We start from the raw sequence: 18,206 nt of genomic DNA, 5'->3' as shown, positions 1-18,206 counted from the left end.
AATGAAATACCTTACTAAGGCAACTATATTTCTTCCAGTTTTGAAGATATGTCACATAAAAGTGAATTTCTTTATAACAGACAGATATGTCCACAGCAAAAAAGACCTTACTACACAGAGAAATCCATCAGTGTTCAGGGAATAACTTGAAATCCAGTAAATTAGGCATAAAATTATTTTATAAAAACATTTAAGGAGTTTAGTCTCCAGTCTATGTTTTCAAAAAAGAAACAAAAAGACGTGGAAGTTTAAAATTCTGCACAAAAAAAACTGCAATATAGACATAAGAAAACTTAGCTGAAGATTAATTTTGAAAGTAATTTATAGGAAGACCTATGCAATAAAACACATTTAGCATTTTTCAAAGCATAAAACTGGTTTTGTTCATAATGCCTACATAGAAAGGGAAGGATCCTCCAGTAACTAATATATTTGATTTTGCAGGCCAAAAATAGGAAGCATCTTTTTCTTGTACACAGACTGATGGAAAAGAAGGGACAATAAGTGTCTATGAAGTTGATACACAACACTGTAAGAAAACAGCATGTTGCTTAGAAATGGTACAATGGTTTGCAACAACAGACAGAAATAAAAACAAATTCCACTAATTGAGATTTTTTGATTATACAGATCAGAAAATGCGTAATTGACAGAAGTCCAAAAAACAGCTGGTGTGCATTACTGAGGTTCTACTTTTCCTTCTAATCAAATCTAAATTGTGAATTTAACTGGTATTTTCAATCAAAGAAACTAGTAAAGGCAGAGGCATGAAGGTATGGTATTTGAATGCAGAAGGTTTTCAGATGACTCAAGACACTGCTAGCAGACAGAAAAAGACAATGCTATCTAGCAGCAGAAAGATCTATTACTGTTGCCACAACAGGAAAAAATACTATATGAAATTCTCAGTTCACAGAAAATGAATAGACTTAGTGTCAAGCAGACTGGGTTTATAGATCAGTCATCAGTCTGTACAACAAAGCAAGGAACTTCCAGAGACTAACCATCCTAACTACTGAGATTCAACAGCAGCAACAAACAAGATTAAGAGGTGCAATGCAGAATCTGTCGGTTCAAAAGTAGAACTGTCTTTTGGGGGGAGCTAAAAGAGGAAAATGAAACAGAAAAGCCCTCCAGCTAACACATAAATCTTTCCTAGCTTCTTGTCTTGTTGAATGTGTGAAGATTACAGCTCTTTACAGATCATTCTCAAATTGGAAGGAAAATCCAGTGCTCTTGCAAATTAAGAAAAGGACTGATATAGATTTATATTTCTCTTTCTATGGAAGTATTTCAAACAATTAATTCCTAAAGATTCTTGAAGCTTTTACTAATTTCTTCATCTTTCCTAAACATCACAATACTACTAATGAATGAGTGAGATCCAAGAAACACAATAGAATGGTACTTTCCATTTTCGATGTATCAAGCTCTTACATGCCAACATTGTTTGGAAGACATGGTGAAACAATAACACCACAAAACCTTTGAGACAAAAATGGAAGGTTTGAATTTTAAAATAAATATTCTATACTGAACACTCTGATGATCTGTAATTACAAAACATTATATCATAAAAGACATACTAAGCACTGCTCCAAACAAAGGCACACCTTACTATGAAACACAAAGTGATTATTATGAAACACTGCTAGATAAACAACCATTATGGAAGCATTGTTACGGAATAGAAATCTTCTTAATAAGAAACACTGGATAGAGTTTCTTATTAAGAAGAATAATATTAAACTAGTGGCACTCAGTCTAGGAGTTTCACAACACCAGGACTGTAAAATACTTCATCAGCTGTGCAATACCTAACCTATAATCTGTACTGAAAAGACGTACCACTATGCTGCAAAGTCCTCTTCACAAACACACCTTTAAGTATCTCTCTTTACATGACAGACAAAATTTTTGAATTTTATTTGCAAACAGGTCTTTAGGTTTTGAATAATGTTCTTCTTTGTTTCTGCTTAGTATTCAGCAGGAAGTTCAACTTTCAATTTAGACCTGTTTCCTTTTACGAGCAATAATGTTAGAAAATGTTATCACTTACTATTAAGTCATTCTGCATTATGAATAAAATCTGTAGATTGTCTTACATAACCCTACATCTTTTATTTCTAAATGTGTTATCAATATTTGATTGTACCAGTTAGAGAAATATTGAAAATCTCTAGATATGAATGCTAGTATAAATTTATGTGTTAAAAAGATACCTTACACAATTCTACAGAAACAAAGCTTCTTTGTTCAGTGTAAAATATATTCTGTATTGCTTTACAATTAAGATAATGCTTCCAATTAAATAAGGAATTTATGGTGCTCATCACAAAAACAGAGAAGTGAAAAGAAATGTCAGCATTCTTGCTCTATTATCTGGTGCTTCTATATAAAAATAAACATTCCTTCCTGTTCTGCTAGTAAGCTCAAGTGGCCAAATATCTTAATTAAAAAAAAAAAAAGAAAGAAAAAAAAAGCTTCAAGAAAATCTATCTTTCTTAAAAAACATGTCAAGGCACATTCTCAAAGCATAAGTAGGAACTCAGCCATACAAATCCTACTAACATTAGTGGGAGCTACCTGTCAAAAGCACTGTGCATCATGCTGAATATGTCCTTCAGTGATAACAGTAGGGTTAAAACTTTTGGACATTTGCATAAATATTTTATGTTTCATATTTTACAAGATAACAGTTGTGATTTATGCTCAGATGTGCTTTCAGAGGTATCTGTATGGCAGAAACACCTCAGAAAATATTGTACTCTCTGGAACACCTCAGAAAATATTGCAGTCTCTGGTTATATAGTCCACTAAAATAGGGGTCTTTCAAGAAACTTTCATGATAACTCTGGCTCTTTAAAGCAGACTTTTCAAAATGGCACACAGTAAAGCCTTTCATTACAAAATATGGTTCAGTTTCATCTATATTACTTCAACACTTCATGTACTTCATCTACAGGTGCTAAATTACCTTTAAACTGGATTCTAAAAATATTACTTCTTCCTAATATAGGAATGATACAACTTCTCCAAAATGAAATAGAGAGAATCCTGATACTAAATACAGCACAATAGAAATAGGAATATATGAAGATTCTACTGTGAACCACAGCATGAAATCACGGAAATCTCGGGACTGAAGTGAGATTTCATTATCAACTCAAACAAAAAGACCCCATCTTATTAAAGAGATAAAAGCTAATATAGTTCATATGCATTTGATTAAAATAAATTGCAAGTGACTACAAGGGGAAAAGAGATTTCATACACTGCTCTGAGCTTTTTCTGCTGTTATGACAAACACCAAAGCTACAAGTAAGTCTGTATTTATGTGAGCATCTGAACTCAGCCCTAGTGAGTTAAGAAGGAAATGGTAAACATATTGGGATTGTTTGACAAAAGATGTTTTTCTGCTCAATTGGGTTGAAAAAAACAGATTAAAAAGTGAGCCCTATATATAAAATCAATTCATAATTTAACAATTGATGTATCAAGTTCCTTAATTCTAAAAGCTCAACTAAGCTTCCAAAAACATTCCACTCAGAGACTTTAAATTCTGTGAAGTATATCAGGGACTTCAACTAGCATAAAATTAAAAAATAAATATTGTTATCCTAATTCAAAGATACTAATCTCCACAAACTTTCAACTGGTAGAGGCCCAGATTGGACATCTAGAATTAGCATGGGCAGCTAAGTACTCAAATTGAGATTGAGCACCACAGCATAAAAACAAATCAGAGTAACAAAATAAAACATGCAAACCCTGGGTTTCTAAATGCAGACTTATTGGGAAAAGCTATTTTAAAAACTTTCTAGTGTCTCTATATTTGTAAATAAAACAAAGAATCTAGCTAGCATACTCAAGACTTAGGGAAAAAGTCCAGTAACAAACTGGAGACTTAGGATGGCAGTGGAGAATATTAATAGTGAGAACCCTCATCATTATTCTTCTGTAAATCATGAAGTTTAAATATAAGAGTATGAAAGTAAGAAAAGTTTTGTGACTTTTGACAATTATTAGTAAGAAAAAATGGTAACAATTGCCAAAAAAATCACAAAAGTTGACATGTTACCTGGCTATGACAAAGAGCACACAACTGACACCCAAGTAAGCCAGCAGAATATACATCCAGATATCAGGGGAGAGAGGATTCAGGAAGGAGAAGACGCCCGGGTTTGTACCATTGGGCTTGCGGTACAAAATACTTATTCCAAGAGTCATAAAGGGCTTGGAAAAGTCGATGACCTTCTCACGAACATAGGTAATTGCCAATGGTGCAACTGCAAGGTCAGCTTTCTGTTGACAGAAATACAAAAAGAGAAAAAGGCCATAAGTCAGAAGAAACAGGCTGAAGCAAACAATAAGATTATGCAAAACACAAACTTTGTTTGGTGGATGTTTGTTCTTGTACTAGGTTGCCTGAAATTTAAAACTCTTCTCTCTATAACTAAGAAAACAGATTTATTCTACTTCCTCTTTGCTAAACTGACATCAGCATTTAGAAAAAATTAAAAGCACTAGTACAGAGATACAAGTGAAGAAAAATATTGCATCTTGCAGAAAACATAAACATCTATTATCACATACTTTAAAACTTTATTTATTGTGCATTTCAACATATGTCTTCTCTTTGTCATTCCCTCACTGTGTTCTTTAGAAGCAAATATATTTGTGAAGTAGATGTGAATATGTTAGTACAAGTGCAGGGAAAGGACCAGGAAGCAGTTTTTCATATTTTAGGATAAAAATGGTACAAAATGAAGATCAGTTTAAAGTTGAAAGTGCTACACCAGCAAGGTTGCTGAGGATGTTCTAACAAAGTACGACTGTCCTTACTCATTTGTGGGAATCACTGCAAAACTTACAGATAGTTATTAATTAGTTGGCCTACGTAAAATTAAATCATCAATTGAATGCATTTTGTCAATTAACATTTAGGTTTAGTTATTATAGAGATAATTCATAGGAGAATAGTAATGGCCTATGCTATTCTTTTAATCAAAACTTAATGGAAATCAGAGTGACCAAAAATCTACAGAATCTACCTCTTAATCTCTGTTAAGAGCTGTTGAAATACTCCTGTGTATGTATGAATGTGTATGTGTGTGTGCATACGCACATAAGAGGAAAGTTCAGAGTGAGAAGGTTTACAGGACAAGACCTGGAAAGCTGTAAAATAAGAATTCTTTATAAACCATACCGAAATATAGGTATGTAATGAGAAATGAAATGGTATAGCAACCATGGAGTACTGTTACCCAAGTAATATATACAAGTAGTATAGCTGCAAATGATACCATTTTCAGAATGCTTGTTTTATGATAGAGAGATGTGATTCCAAATAAAATAAATTCACACACTTATGTACTTTTTGATCATTTGATATTGTGTATACTGTGTAACAATCAAACTTCCATGCAGTGTAACATTTCAGTGTTCCTTTTTATTTTTATTTTCTTACCTAACACAGTTCTTCTATGGTCTACTCTTGTTATGAATATTTATGTGATTAGATCTACTGTAGTCAGTTGCAATGTGAAACTTTGTTGACACTGTTCATTTTATTTGGTAAGGGTTTACTGGTCAAAAAAATTACATGCATTTCATTTCCATTGGTATTAAGAAATTATAGATATTAATCAGAACAGCACGGCTTAATTCCACAGTGGATGACTTTTTATAGATTGCATATTATTGATGATATTCCAGCTGATGTAGAAAGAAAATGGTAAAGTAAGAAACTAAAACTAATTTGAATTAAAAGTTATAGGTCAACACGAAGAAGTTTAAAAAATATAACAACGCAATATTAGTTTGTGAGGCAAGTAGCAGACCTTAAACAAAGAGTCTGAAGGCAACTGACTAGAAATTGTTAGAAGAGGCAGCTTCCCAAAGAGAGATAAATTAGACCTTTTGGAAGGCCATTGGTGGATCTGAATTTTGGTCTTATTATATTAACAGAACCTTAATGAATAACAAACAATTTATTTAATAAGTACCATGGAAAATCCAACCCTTCATCATTAGATGGAAACAAAAACCCATGCAAATGAATATAGGTTGTAACTATCTCTAGTGGAGCCAAGTTGCAGATGAAATTAGAAAAATAACTGATCAAGAAATAATATGTCATATATGACAGAATAGAACAGATATCCGAACCTGGGAGGACAGATATAAAATTTATGTACATAACTTGACATCTGGAGTCTCTAATAACTGAGGAAATGACTAACTTAAAAATGTAATGCTACCACACACAACTTTTGTTAATATCATTTATCTCAAATCATTAATTCTCCTGGAAATTCTTTCATTTTGAAAATAGCACTATTGCTAAGTATGAGAAAGCAGGGGCCACGTTTCTAGAAGTGCAGTACCAGTTTCTCCTATGCTCAGCTATAATGAAGATATACAAGGAAGAGAATAATCTTTAGTTTACTTCTAGCCCCAAATAGGGGAGGAATAGTGTAAAATTAGTATTTATCAGTTGACATTTAACAACATTAACAAATTAGTCTATCCTAACAAGGCTTTTTGATAAGTTCCATTACAAAGAATATTTGTCTCACTTGGCAGTGAATAATTATTCCATTTTTTGTAATGAAGGTATACATGCTCCTATTCTTAAAATGAATTAAAGGTCTATCTATCTGAAATCCATAATAGCACTTAACTCTTTCTTGAGATGAAAAAAATTTTTACAACAGCATCCAAGGATTGGTGAGGTAAGCTAGTTGCCACAAAGAAAAATTCTGCACCAACTAAAGATTACAATAGTGATTAGAAACAGTCTCATGACATTCCAATGCAAGGCATGGTCCTGAGCCAAATGGAGTTGTACAGCCTAGTCTGTGATATGCTAGAGGACTGCACTGCAGATAATGAGATGCAGTTGTGCATCTTCTCCCTGCCTGTCCCATGACACCCCTCGGGAACTCAGGAGCTCCTGATAAATCTGGACCAAACCAGCTGAGCAATGAAGCACCCCCTTGATCATAACAGTAAGGCAGTAAATCATCCCTTGAAAGTACCAGAAGCTCATCCATGATACAGGTAGGAATAACCCTGACCATAACACCTACCTGACCAAGGTGGAGACAAGGGATAAACATTCAAACATGTATAAAGCTTCTCTGTCCTGCTACCATGTGCAGTTGTAGGATGCTCATTCACGAACATCTCAAGGTAACCTTGATTTATTTCTGATACAGAAGTGCCTAAGGTAGGCTGAAGTCATCCTTTTTGCTTCTTCCCTTACATTTTATTTCCAAGCAGTTTGTTCAGTGACTGTTTTACATCAAGTAGTATTCAAAGAGAAAAGGGAGGACATTTTTGTTCATTTGTACAGGGCTGTAATTTGGCACATAACCTCTCAAAAGAGAGACTTTAAAATCATACTGAATTCAATCTATGCTTGCAGATACAACTAATTTCAGCAAGAAATCTACACTTTAATGTTGAGTAGTGTATGGCCATAGCATGCACAGAAATTTGGTATTTGCGGATATTGGTGCTTTTTCTGTGAAAATTAACTCTATAAAACCTGGAGAAACAATCACAATAATTTTGGGGGAAACAGAATTTTTAAAGGATTTCATAGCTTCTACTAGTAACACCAGGGAAGGTAAAACAAACACCAGTTGAATTTTCTATTGTTGACAATTTTATGAAATGCTTTTTTCTCACCTATTTTGTTCAAAAGAATAAAGAATTTAAATACAATCTAGACACAGAAACAATAAAATGGCTAATAGCTATTTTTAATTAGACACTACAATAATACAATATTTCACCAAAATATCTGAGTATTTCAGACATTGTGAATGGAGTCTTCTGGTAAGAATTTTGCTCTTAACATTTTGCATTGATTTAGCAACCATTAATATTTATACTAAAAATGCAAAGGGAATCATACACTATTGATTCTCAGTTGTTTATTCAATCAGTACAATCATATTGTAATTGTATAATATACGCAAAACTACACATATACTGAAAAGATATTTAAGTAACTTTACTTCTCTACAGGCAGCAATGCACTTATTACCTGCAATTATTCTTGAAAATAAAGGAATTTGCCTTTTTTTAAAAGAAAAACTTCATAAAGCTTTTGTTTAATCTGCTATGTTTCCTCAGCCTAAAACCTTCAGTCAATATGTAAATTTCTTCAGGTCAAATTTTTGAGACCATTGAATTTCAGTTACATTCCCTTTGGAGAAAATGCATCCTCAAGATAAAAGAGGAAGGTTAAAGCACAGCTTCAATTCTTTAAACCTGTCTAACACACTCCTAATGCACAGAGACCTTATGCATTATTCTTGTTCACAGAAGTGCATTTCCCGGCCACCGATTTGAAAAGATAAGATCTGTAATTTGCTTTTAAGCTTACAGTCTATCCTAAACTGCCTTGTTCATGCTGCTACATTATAGAAAATTTTATACCCCACAAGAAATTTTTAGTCTTATCACAAGATCTTCATTTCCTTTGAAACCACTAGGAACTTATTAGGGCTTTATCGCTATTTTTATTATAACTAGCCACTTAAATTACTTTGACAGAAATTGTTCCTCTACTGCCTTTTACAGGATCATAGTAGAATTCAAGTGGGGAGAGATCAGGAGGTGTCTAGTGCAATTTTCTGTTCAAAACATCTACATGGATGAGACAGTTTTCTTTTGCACTTTACCCAGTCAGTGTTGAAAAACTCCAAGGAAGGTGACTACATGACATTTCTAGATAAGCTGGTCCCCCACTGCTTGTCTATCCACAGACAAGCAGTGTTTCTACAGACAAGCAGTGGAGCAGGCTGCTTAGAGAGCTTATGCAATTTCCACCCTTGGAGGTTTTCAGTTTATGCTTGTTGCCTTTGGTCTTCCTGACAGGCTCTTTTCTGTGAGAAGCCCAGATGGAGCTTCTTGATAACCTCCTCACAGGTCCTGGAAAGCTGTTACTAGAAATTATTACCTTTGCCAAATTTGAGTAACATACCATAAGGTAAAAAAAAAATAATCCAGATTTGATAGCTGAATTTGTCATAACTTCCTATTTTTGGTATCCTGATTGGTATAATTTAAACTTAATTGCTAATAATATCCCTTATAGATGGAACAGTAGCACTTGTTACTTTATTAACATAATAAAGTACTTCAACATAAGAAAGTGACACATGAAGACAGTTTCAGTAGATACTGGCTCACCTAACACATATGTTTGTAGCTGCTGAGATGCCTCTCAGTATTTGTTCAGCAACCAACAAGAAGTCACTGGAAGACAGGTGGTTTACTCAAATTCATTTCATTGACAGTAATATTACACAGTGATTTCATTTCTTTAGAACCTCTTGTGTCAGCATGGTTAATTCTTTTCTTGGCAAAGTCTTGAACAGCAGTGGTAACTAATGGTTTTTTCATTCTGCTCTCCTTTTAGAGAGGATCCCGATCCAGAAATCAACAGGATCACTTACCTGGAGGTAGATTTTTTTTTAAAGGCAAAAGGTTTTGTAGAGGAAATTTGCATTCTGTCCGCTACCATAAAAACAGCTTTTGATATTAATTCAACTAGACAAAAATGGAATGTATGGAATGCATGAAATCTTTCCTTCAGTGACTTAAACAGGATAAAGCATATGTTTTGATCAACATAGTGTTATCTAGAACTGACTTTTGGTATTGTTTTCTGTTTGCTCCTTTGTTATTACATGAATGTTTAGAAGAATGATAGTACTAAACCAGCAGGAGCTCTCTAATTAGTTAATTTACATTATTTCCTCTTATTCAGGGTTACGCTAGTCAATTCTCATTTGCCAATGCCAGTATGGATAAGATTTAACAGCTGAATAGATGTAACATGAGTACTCATTAAAACAAGATATAGTTTTTGTCTGTTGATTTATAATACACTTTCACTAAAGTATTTTGAGCCAACTTCAGTCTAGTCAACAGGTAAGCAAATTGTATGTAAAAGAACTAGAGACAGTAGACCATGAAATTATATGTAGCAGGAACACGGGTGACTATTCATTTCAACAGTAAAAAAAAGCTTTCATCACTTAATTTCAGGAATTTTGTACAAAGGTTTCTTCTAATTGTTAGAAAAGCAGGATTCACATACCCCCAGAAAGAAGAAATTGTCAAAGAAATTGTACAAGACTGTGATACCGTGGCTCAGAATTCAAGAAAGGGAGACTCCCCCATTAAGAAAATAAAATAAAATTAGAATAGTTACAATAAAATGTTTCAGTTCTTCTTTGCTGTTTTACACACTCTTTCTAATGTTGTATTTATGTACTAGAGATATTTAACAAACATTAAAATTACTAGACATCATGCTGATACACATCTTCTTGAAACAAAGTACACAGGTAATGTTGATTCCTTTTTTGTAGAAAACATTTTTGTTGTTATACTTTCCTGATTTACTGCAACTTCCTGGAAGTATCAGGTTTTTTCCCAGTTGCTAACCAGCTTTCACCTAGAATTTCAGTTACTGCACTCAGGGCAGGAAAATTCCTAGGTCTTTTACTTTTGACATAATTTCTGTTCTCAAATGGATGGGATTTTATCAAATTTTTTTGGTGAACTCATTTAATCACACAATAAATTTTGACCTGTGTCAAATTTGACTTAATCTCATTTTTCTGTATTACTTCATCATCTGCAATTTTTCACAATGGAATCAGATAACATTTTTGCATATCATTTGGATGGAAGGAGATCACTGAAGAATATGCCACCTCTTATTGATTAACAATACTCAATTAACAATTTTTGAAAGCTATAGATTCATCAGTTTAATTAATTAATGAAGTAAAAATTATTAATATGAACAAAATCAACCTCCTGGAATTCTCAATTAATCATTAGATTCGAAGGTCTTAGACTTAACTAAAATTGATCATTACTATAAACAATAACAAAAAAGGTCCTTTTAGAAATAGAAATCAAATAAATAAAATAAAAAATAGAATTAGCATGATTTTCTTCCTAAGACACACATAATCAATTTCATTTCATGTATTTTGGACTTATGTAGGGCTGCACCCACTGTCTTTTTCTAACTATATTTGCTATTTGTATAATTTTCTTAAACAACTGAGTTATTTTCAGTGCCCTGAGAATGATAGTACTAAACCAGCAGGAACTCTCTAATTAAACGTTGTTTTTCTGGATAGAAAAATAATTGAACTATTTCAAATATCATGTGCAGCATTCAGCCCTGTCACTCCCATGTCTTATGATCTTCAATCTAGGTTGAAAGCAATCCTTCTGGCCCTCAAAAGGTCTATTGAAATATTGTAAATTTTCATAATTTCAAATTATAAAAGCAAAAAACTATGGGAAGATCCACACTTATATTATTGGTAAAGTGTAATAACAAAGACAAGACTGTTCAGTTAAGAAAAGCGGCCACAGAAACATCTTTGCTCTTTCCTGAAGTAATCGTGTTGCCCTGAGAATAACAGATCAGACTTGTTACTTTCCAGTTCCCCAAACAGTATAGATGATGTGTTTCGGTCATCATTCCCAGAGACACATCTCCCACAGGCACATCCTGAAACTCTTTTACCAAAATGGTGTTTCCATGAAAATTGGCATACTCAAGGTTTCCACAGCCCCTCCTCCCTATCTTTCATGAGATATGCTGAAATTCTTTGGAGATGATAAAGATAAATTGCAGCATTATTAATAATCCCTAATAAAAGGGATAAGCCGCAATGGAAATTAACTCTGCTATTAGGAAATTCTATTTTTCTCATGTACTTCACTTCAGCAGGCATACACATAGAAACAAAAATCCTGATGTTATTTTCTACCATTCTTCACTATCATTATAGCAACAAAAGTAAAAGATCAGGTAAAGGTATGAGGATATGAAAAATGTAATACTATTATGAATACAGCCCTAACCCTGGATCCAATCAATTCCTAATCATTACTGTAAGCATAGATGATGCTGGAGCTAAAGTATTATTGTTTGGAGTTTAATTTGAAAAACTTAATGCCACTTCCTTGATTGGCTATGATTCACTTTGCTGGCGGCATGGTGAAAGTTAATTACAACTATTTGCTGTACAATATTTCTCTGTAATTGAAAACTAATCATTATATAAACCCAAGTGCCTTAGCAAGGGATGTCTATAATACCCTAACTGTAAAAGAATACATAGTCATATTGCAGCTAAACAAACAAGAAAACAATATTCACTTGCTTTTAGTGTCAAGAATTTCAAATAAACCACCGCTGGAGTACAGATCTCCAGAAAAATTATCCATATGTCTCAGAGCACTTTGAAGACCCTACTGCCAAAGTCCCCTGCCACCTTTGGTGTCAAATCACTGAGAATGTAGTAAAAATTTTTCATCCAGTTTCTTTAGGAAGCATAGAACACGATTAGCTCAAAAAATAATGAATTAACATTTATAACCCTTTCAGAAAAATTTTAATACTTTGTTATTCTCTATGCCTTACTGCATTATTGGAAATTTTGCTGGGCCTTGCTGTATTAAATGCAGACTGTCTGGAAATTCCTTGTTCTTTTGCAAAACAAATTGCTCACTTAAAACTGCTGTTATATTGGAAAGTGCATCTTCATCTGTTCTGTACTTGAAATCAGTAACAATTTAATAGGGAATTCATATATGCACATATGTGTTCCTTACTGAATTAATACATAGTTTTGAAAACTAGGTCTGAACTTCTCGATTAGTATTTCTTTGGCATATTAGATTACTAACATTTTTTTTTTCCATTTCCCTGGAGTTTTTGTGGATTTATGCATCTCTACCTGAAGTTTACTTTCTGCATACCTTTTGCTGAGTTAGGATCTGTTTGGACATTTTTCCATGGAATATCATATATAACCTTTATTAGAGAGAGACAAAGTAGCCATGAAAACTGTCGACTTGTGAGCATAGAGGTGGATGCTTAGCTCTTAGTTTGAAATGAGATTGTCTTGTCATGTAGAAGACCATCTCTTTGATACTTTACTTTAAACAAACAAATAAACAAAAAGAAACAGAAGGTGCATAGTATGGCATATCTGAGTGAATTACATTGATAAATTCAGACATGAAAAATATTTGAAGAGGGGTTTTGTGAGTCTATGGATATATACAGTTCACTTTAAGTTAAAAACAGGATCTCAAGCAACAGATGAGATACGACTAGTTGCTTGTCAGGGACAAACTGATGCTTATTCAGCTTGAGACAAATTACTTTGGAAATAAAAGGTCAGAGCACTTGAAGTTGTGGATTAATGAATTAGCAATTAGACTGAAAAGCACTAAAAGGACAAGTGATATTTTCTGGCATATTACAAATTATCATAAGAAATTATCCTATGACCCCAGGACATGTTTCACACAGAAATGAAATGAGGAAAGAAAACACGCAAACAATAAAAACTGGAAGCCAATATGAATACTTAAAACAGCAAAAACACATATGAAAGGTATGTTACAGCCACTTAACAGTTAAATAGTCATGGATGCTAAATCATAATACAGAATAACTGGAAGAAGTTGGAATATATTTTTTAATATTGAATAATGCAGATTAGTAGCTTTATTTAAAAAGACAGTTGTGCCGGACTTCCAACATAGATTAATAAATGTAACTAATAATGATTACTGGAAATTCAGAGAAGAGACCTTCAGCATAGAATAGTAATGCTTAATCTGCAAGGTAAATAAATAAATACCAAGGATAAAAATGCATTCATAAGAGATGGCTTTCAAATAGCTAAACAGAAAAATGCAGAAAGAGATAAATTATAAATAAAACATGAAAAAGCTGAAAATACAAACCAAGAAGGAAAATAAAACTGAAACAAAACAGCAGCATTTATTTTGTTATACTTTTTTTTTTACAGAGAGAACACGAAAAAGTGAATTGTGTCTTATTTTTTTAGGAGAAGTAGTAAAAATAAAATAAAATACTGAGATACTAGAAATACAACAGTAAAACAGGGTTAATGGAAATCAGTAGTCATTCAGCTTACCATCTATGTAGATTTACCAGAGTTGCTGGTTCAAGCATCAATAGCTGAACTGCAGACTTGCCAAAACACTATGTTATTTATGGTCTATTACCCCTCAAAGCATCGGAGATAATTTTTTTATATATAGAAAACCTTTAACATGAGTGAAATTTTCATCATTTGACACCTGAGATGCAGTTGCAGATTCTAGTTCCACTAAGAAAATGGGGAAGCTATGAAGCTGACATGGTGCTTTAAAGAGCACTGATAGTCTAACCAGTGTTACTGCTGAGCCAGTTTAATAATGATGAAAAGAGAAATATTGTCCTTCCTTCCTTCCTTCCTTCCTTCCTTCCTTCCTTCCTTCCTTCCTTCCTTCCTTCCTTCCTTCCTTCCTTCCTTCCTTCCTTCCTTCCTTCCTTCCTTCCTTCCTTCCTTCCTTCCTTCCTTCCTTCCTTCCTTCCTTCCTTCCTTCCTTCCTTCCTTCCTTCCTTCCTTCCTTCCTTCCTTCCTTCCTTCCTTCCTTCCTTCCTTCCTTCCTTCCTTCCTTCCTTCCTTCCTTCTTCCTTCCTTCCTCTAAAGATTCTCTAACTGCCTACTGCCATCAAATCTTCTGAGATTTTCACTAATAAAAGAGTCATGGCTAAATTATCCTCCATTGTACTGAAAATCTCAACTGTCAGACCTTTTCAACGAAAATTACAAGAACAAAGAGGGAAGAGATGTTCTGTAGCCTTTCCTTGTGAGTTTCTACATGGGAGGGTTTCCTGTAAGTATGAAGGAAAGAGGTAGAGTCCAAACAATATGATGAAATGACATTTGAAATGGAAGAATGTGGAAAAAAGAAGGTGGAAGAAAGTAAAATTTCACTGGCTCAAAAAGGAAGGAACCAAACATCTGCACAATCATTTACTAGAAGGTGTTTTTTTTGACTTCTACGCAATAACACAAAGAGTTTGGCTACAGGTGTTCAAGATGATAAAGACCTTAATTTAAAATAAGAGAAAGAAACCAACAGGTTATTGGAGGAAAAATCACTAAAAATATTTAAACCATCTATTCTGTTATTAAAAGAATAAAAAGCTACTACTATTATTTTTTAAAATGTATTTGATGTATATTTATTTTGAACAATTGATATTGATTATGAAAAATTCAAAATATAGTGAAGTAAAAAACATTATGTCTAAAGTTAACTCAAACTCAAAAGTTCTTTCTAAATGTTCAACTGTGTAAAGTTCCTCTAAGCTGAAATTCCATCGTATTCTTAGAGACAAAGAAAATTCCAATTTAATCCTCACATATGATCAAAGATCATTATCTAAAAATTTGACCTTTTCTGTAATTATTTATGAATTAAAAAACCCTGTAAGGCCTGAAGCGTACTTTTAATGCAAAAGCTTTGTGCTGTAGAAGAATCATTCAAAGAACCCCTCAAAAATTATTATTTTTAATCATGTATATATAATAACAAATTATTTTCCAGTGGATTTTTCATTTATAGCCTTGTCAGAGTATAAAACAGTAATTTTTTCCTGTTTTGGAACCCAATGTTAAGAATTTTTTCAAGTACTTTTGGATCTGTAAAGTAGGATGTCAAATTTTCTACAAATAAAATTATATATTTTCATTCTGTCTGTGCTAGCTATATTGGAATATAACTTGCATGCTTAACCTATATGTCACATGCAATATAAGACAGTGACGTGACAACTTTTAGTACTTAAGAACAACCTGAAATTCTCCAGAATTTATGATTCAGTTCAAAACCCCTTCAATAAATCTGTCCTTTCAAAAGGCTTTTGAACCAAAGGCAGCAAGAAAGAATACTTTTTTATGAAGAATTCATCCATAAAGAATGGAGATATCTGGAACTTAGCTCCTCCTCCCTTAAAAATGTAGCAGTCATATCTTGAACTAACTTGAGAAGTGGATAAAATACTCAATGAAAAATTGTGGGAAAGAAATCAGAGCATTTAAGTGGAAAAATTCAATTCAAAATTTATTCATAGGGAAATGTCATCTGTATTTGCTGTCCTAGCTAATATTTGTCTTACATTTGCAACTCTAGAGACCAGTGTGTTTTTTCCAACAAGAATTCATTGTCAGTTGCCAAAGGGAAGGAATCACTATATAATTTTCACTGACAGCATTTACCACAAATTCAAAAAGAAACTACTTATTGCTTGGAGACTGATATAAGAATGCAGGTGTGAACTCTAAATAAAACAGTCAAGGAAAGAAACATAAGCAAACTATGGAAAAGGAGATTGAACACAAACAGAGCCTGATGTAAACGCTTCAGACTCTGCTCATACTATAAAATTTAAATCCTGAGACTGACATCATATGCTAAGTTCAACTCAGATAGCATTATCTTTATTTTATTGAGATTTTCAAGCCCCAGCAATTATGCAAAGTGACTAAACGCTGATTTAAACAGTTTATTTAAATCTTAGATTTATTTAGTACTTTTAATCTTTATATAAATGCTTCATTTTCCTGTCTATGCACATAATATACCAAAATTATCCATTTAATTTATTCTTGGATTATGCATTTTACATGTTACCCTTGAAAACATATATACTAGAGCGTGGTGACCTTTCTCTCTGAACTTAACTGACAGATAAAACAAAAAGTACCCCAAAAAAATTCTAAAAACATCTTTCAAAAGATTTAACTGCTATGGCTAAGAACCATCTTTATTGTGTAGTCTATTTTAATTAGAAACTCTAGTTGAAAAATATAGAATCATTTCATCTTTCAAAAATAAACAAATTGAGTTTATTAAATTACTTTATAGGAAAGAAAACCTTTACAACAATTTAAAAATATTCTCTAGGGGAAAAAAAAGACTGGAAAGCTAATGGAGCATGTGAAGTACTAACCATATGGAAGCACCCAATGTGGTAACTGCCTGTCTGGAGTTCTTCACTAAATTCTTTCACCTCACTTTTGAGGTCTGAAGTGTTGCTTGCTAGTAAAATGCAACTAATTTTACTAATAACATGGATGTAAATAAAGGGCACAGATGTATAAATAAATTGCATATATTCAAATAGATTGCATGCATTCAAATAGATTATAAAGATAAGAATTGATAAAACCAGACAAAGAATTGATACCAGACAAAAATTGAAAGCAAAAATTTTTTAATTTAGAGAGACTAGTAAAAATTATGGTCCAGATTAGGAAGTTGGACTACATTTTCCATGTGTACTAACACCGTCTCTAAATTTTTCTGACTCCTAAGTAAAAATCATTCGAATAGAACAAAAAGAAATAAATAAAAATAAATTTTAATCTGTGTGTAGTTTTATATTATTTATGGGGAAAAGACTACCTGTTTCATTCTGTGTTATGAAGAGGAAAGATGGGGAAAGCTACTGTTTCTGACACTTTACTTCTGCAACTTGTTCAAATGCTTTTTTTTTTCAAGATTATCTTAGTGTAAAGCTTCAGAGGCCATACTAGAGTTTTCTTAAGAATGCTTTAAGGCTGAATAATAAGAGGTGGATGAAACTGTGATTTATATTTGATTCTGAACAAATACTTCCACAATATCTACCTCAATCATGGAACATTAGTTCCAGATGAGGATGTTACCTAACAAGCATCAAATCTAATAGTTTAACAGGCCTTTGCACTTATTCATGTGTAAAAATGCACATTTATAGAGATGGACAGAGAGTCCGGCTAAATAAATTTGCTTTCTATGTGTGTGTAGGTATTATAAATACACACATTTAAAGATAACATAATCATAATACTCCCACGCATTCTTCTTAAACGTGTGAAGCCAGGCATAATCAACATCTGTTGCAACACCAATTCCAGATTACCATTTACTAGAAAAGCATGAAGCACAACCTTCCTAGTAAATATGAGTAATTTGATTAGCACATCTTTCATCCCATCTGCTGAAATCTTAAAGCAAATTGAAACAAGATCAGTAAATATTGTTTCAAGTGATTCATGCAGCTTTTGCCATCATTAAGAGGTTCCACTTGAATTAACTACAGTCTTCTATCTATTTTAAATGTCAGTGATGTGCAGAATATGTTTCATCTCAATCTTTGACCTCATGTCTATAGAGAAAATGCTATCAAGCAACTCACCCAAATAAGTGCAGAAAGGAACAATGACGTAACTTTTTAAATTTATCAAAATTTTTCTAAGAGACAGAATTCAACTGGCATGACCAACTGAGAA

At 32.9% G+C, this 18,206-nt stretch overlaps 1 protein-coding gene across 6 annotated transcripts in view; it reads right to left on the bottom strand.

The window, feature by feature from the left end:
* GRIK2 (glutamate ionotropic receptor kainate type subunit 2) overlaps positions 1-18,206 on the bottom strand; it is a 358,260-nt gene that overhangs the window by 132,894 nt on the left and 207,160 nt on the right. For all 6 annotated transcript variants that reach the window (XM_036379661.2, XM_054514245.1, XM_036379660.2 and 3 more), the window contains one exon: positions 4,082-4,305. In XM_036379661.2, coding sequence (XP_036235554.1) covers positions 4,082-4,305 — 224 coding nt within the window. The remainder of the gene's footprint in view (positions 1-4,081; positions 4,306-18,206) is intronic.

The sequence above is a fragment of the Molothrus ater genome, chromosome 3 (genome assembly GCF_012460135.2).
Source record: "Molothrus ater isolate BHLD 08-10-18 breed brown headed cowbird chromosome 3, BPBGC_Mater_1.1, whole genome shotgun sequence".
Lineage (NCBI taxonomy): Eukaryota > Metazoa > Chordata > Aves > Passeriformes > Icteridae > Molothrus > Molothrus ater.
The sequence above is the reverse complement of the archived record's forward strand: the minus strand, read 5'-3'. Positions and strand labels throughout refer to the sequence as shown.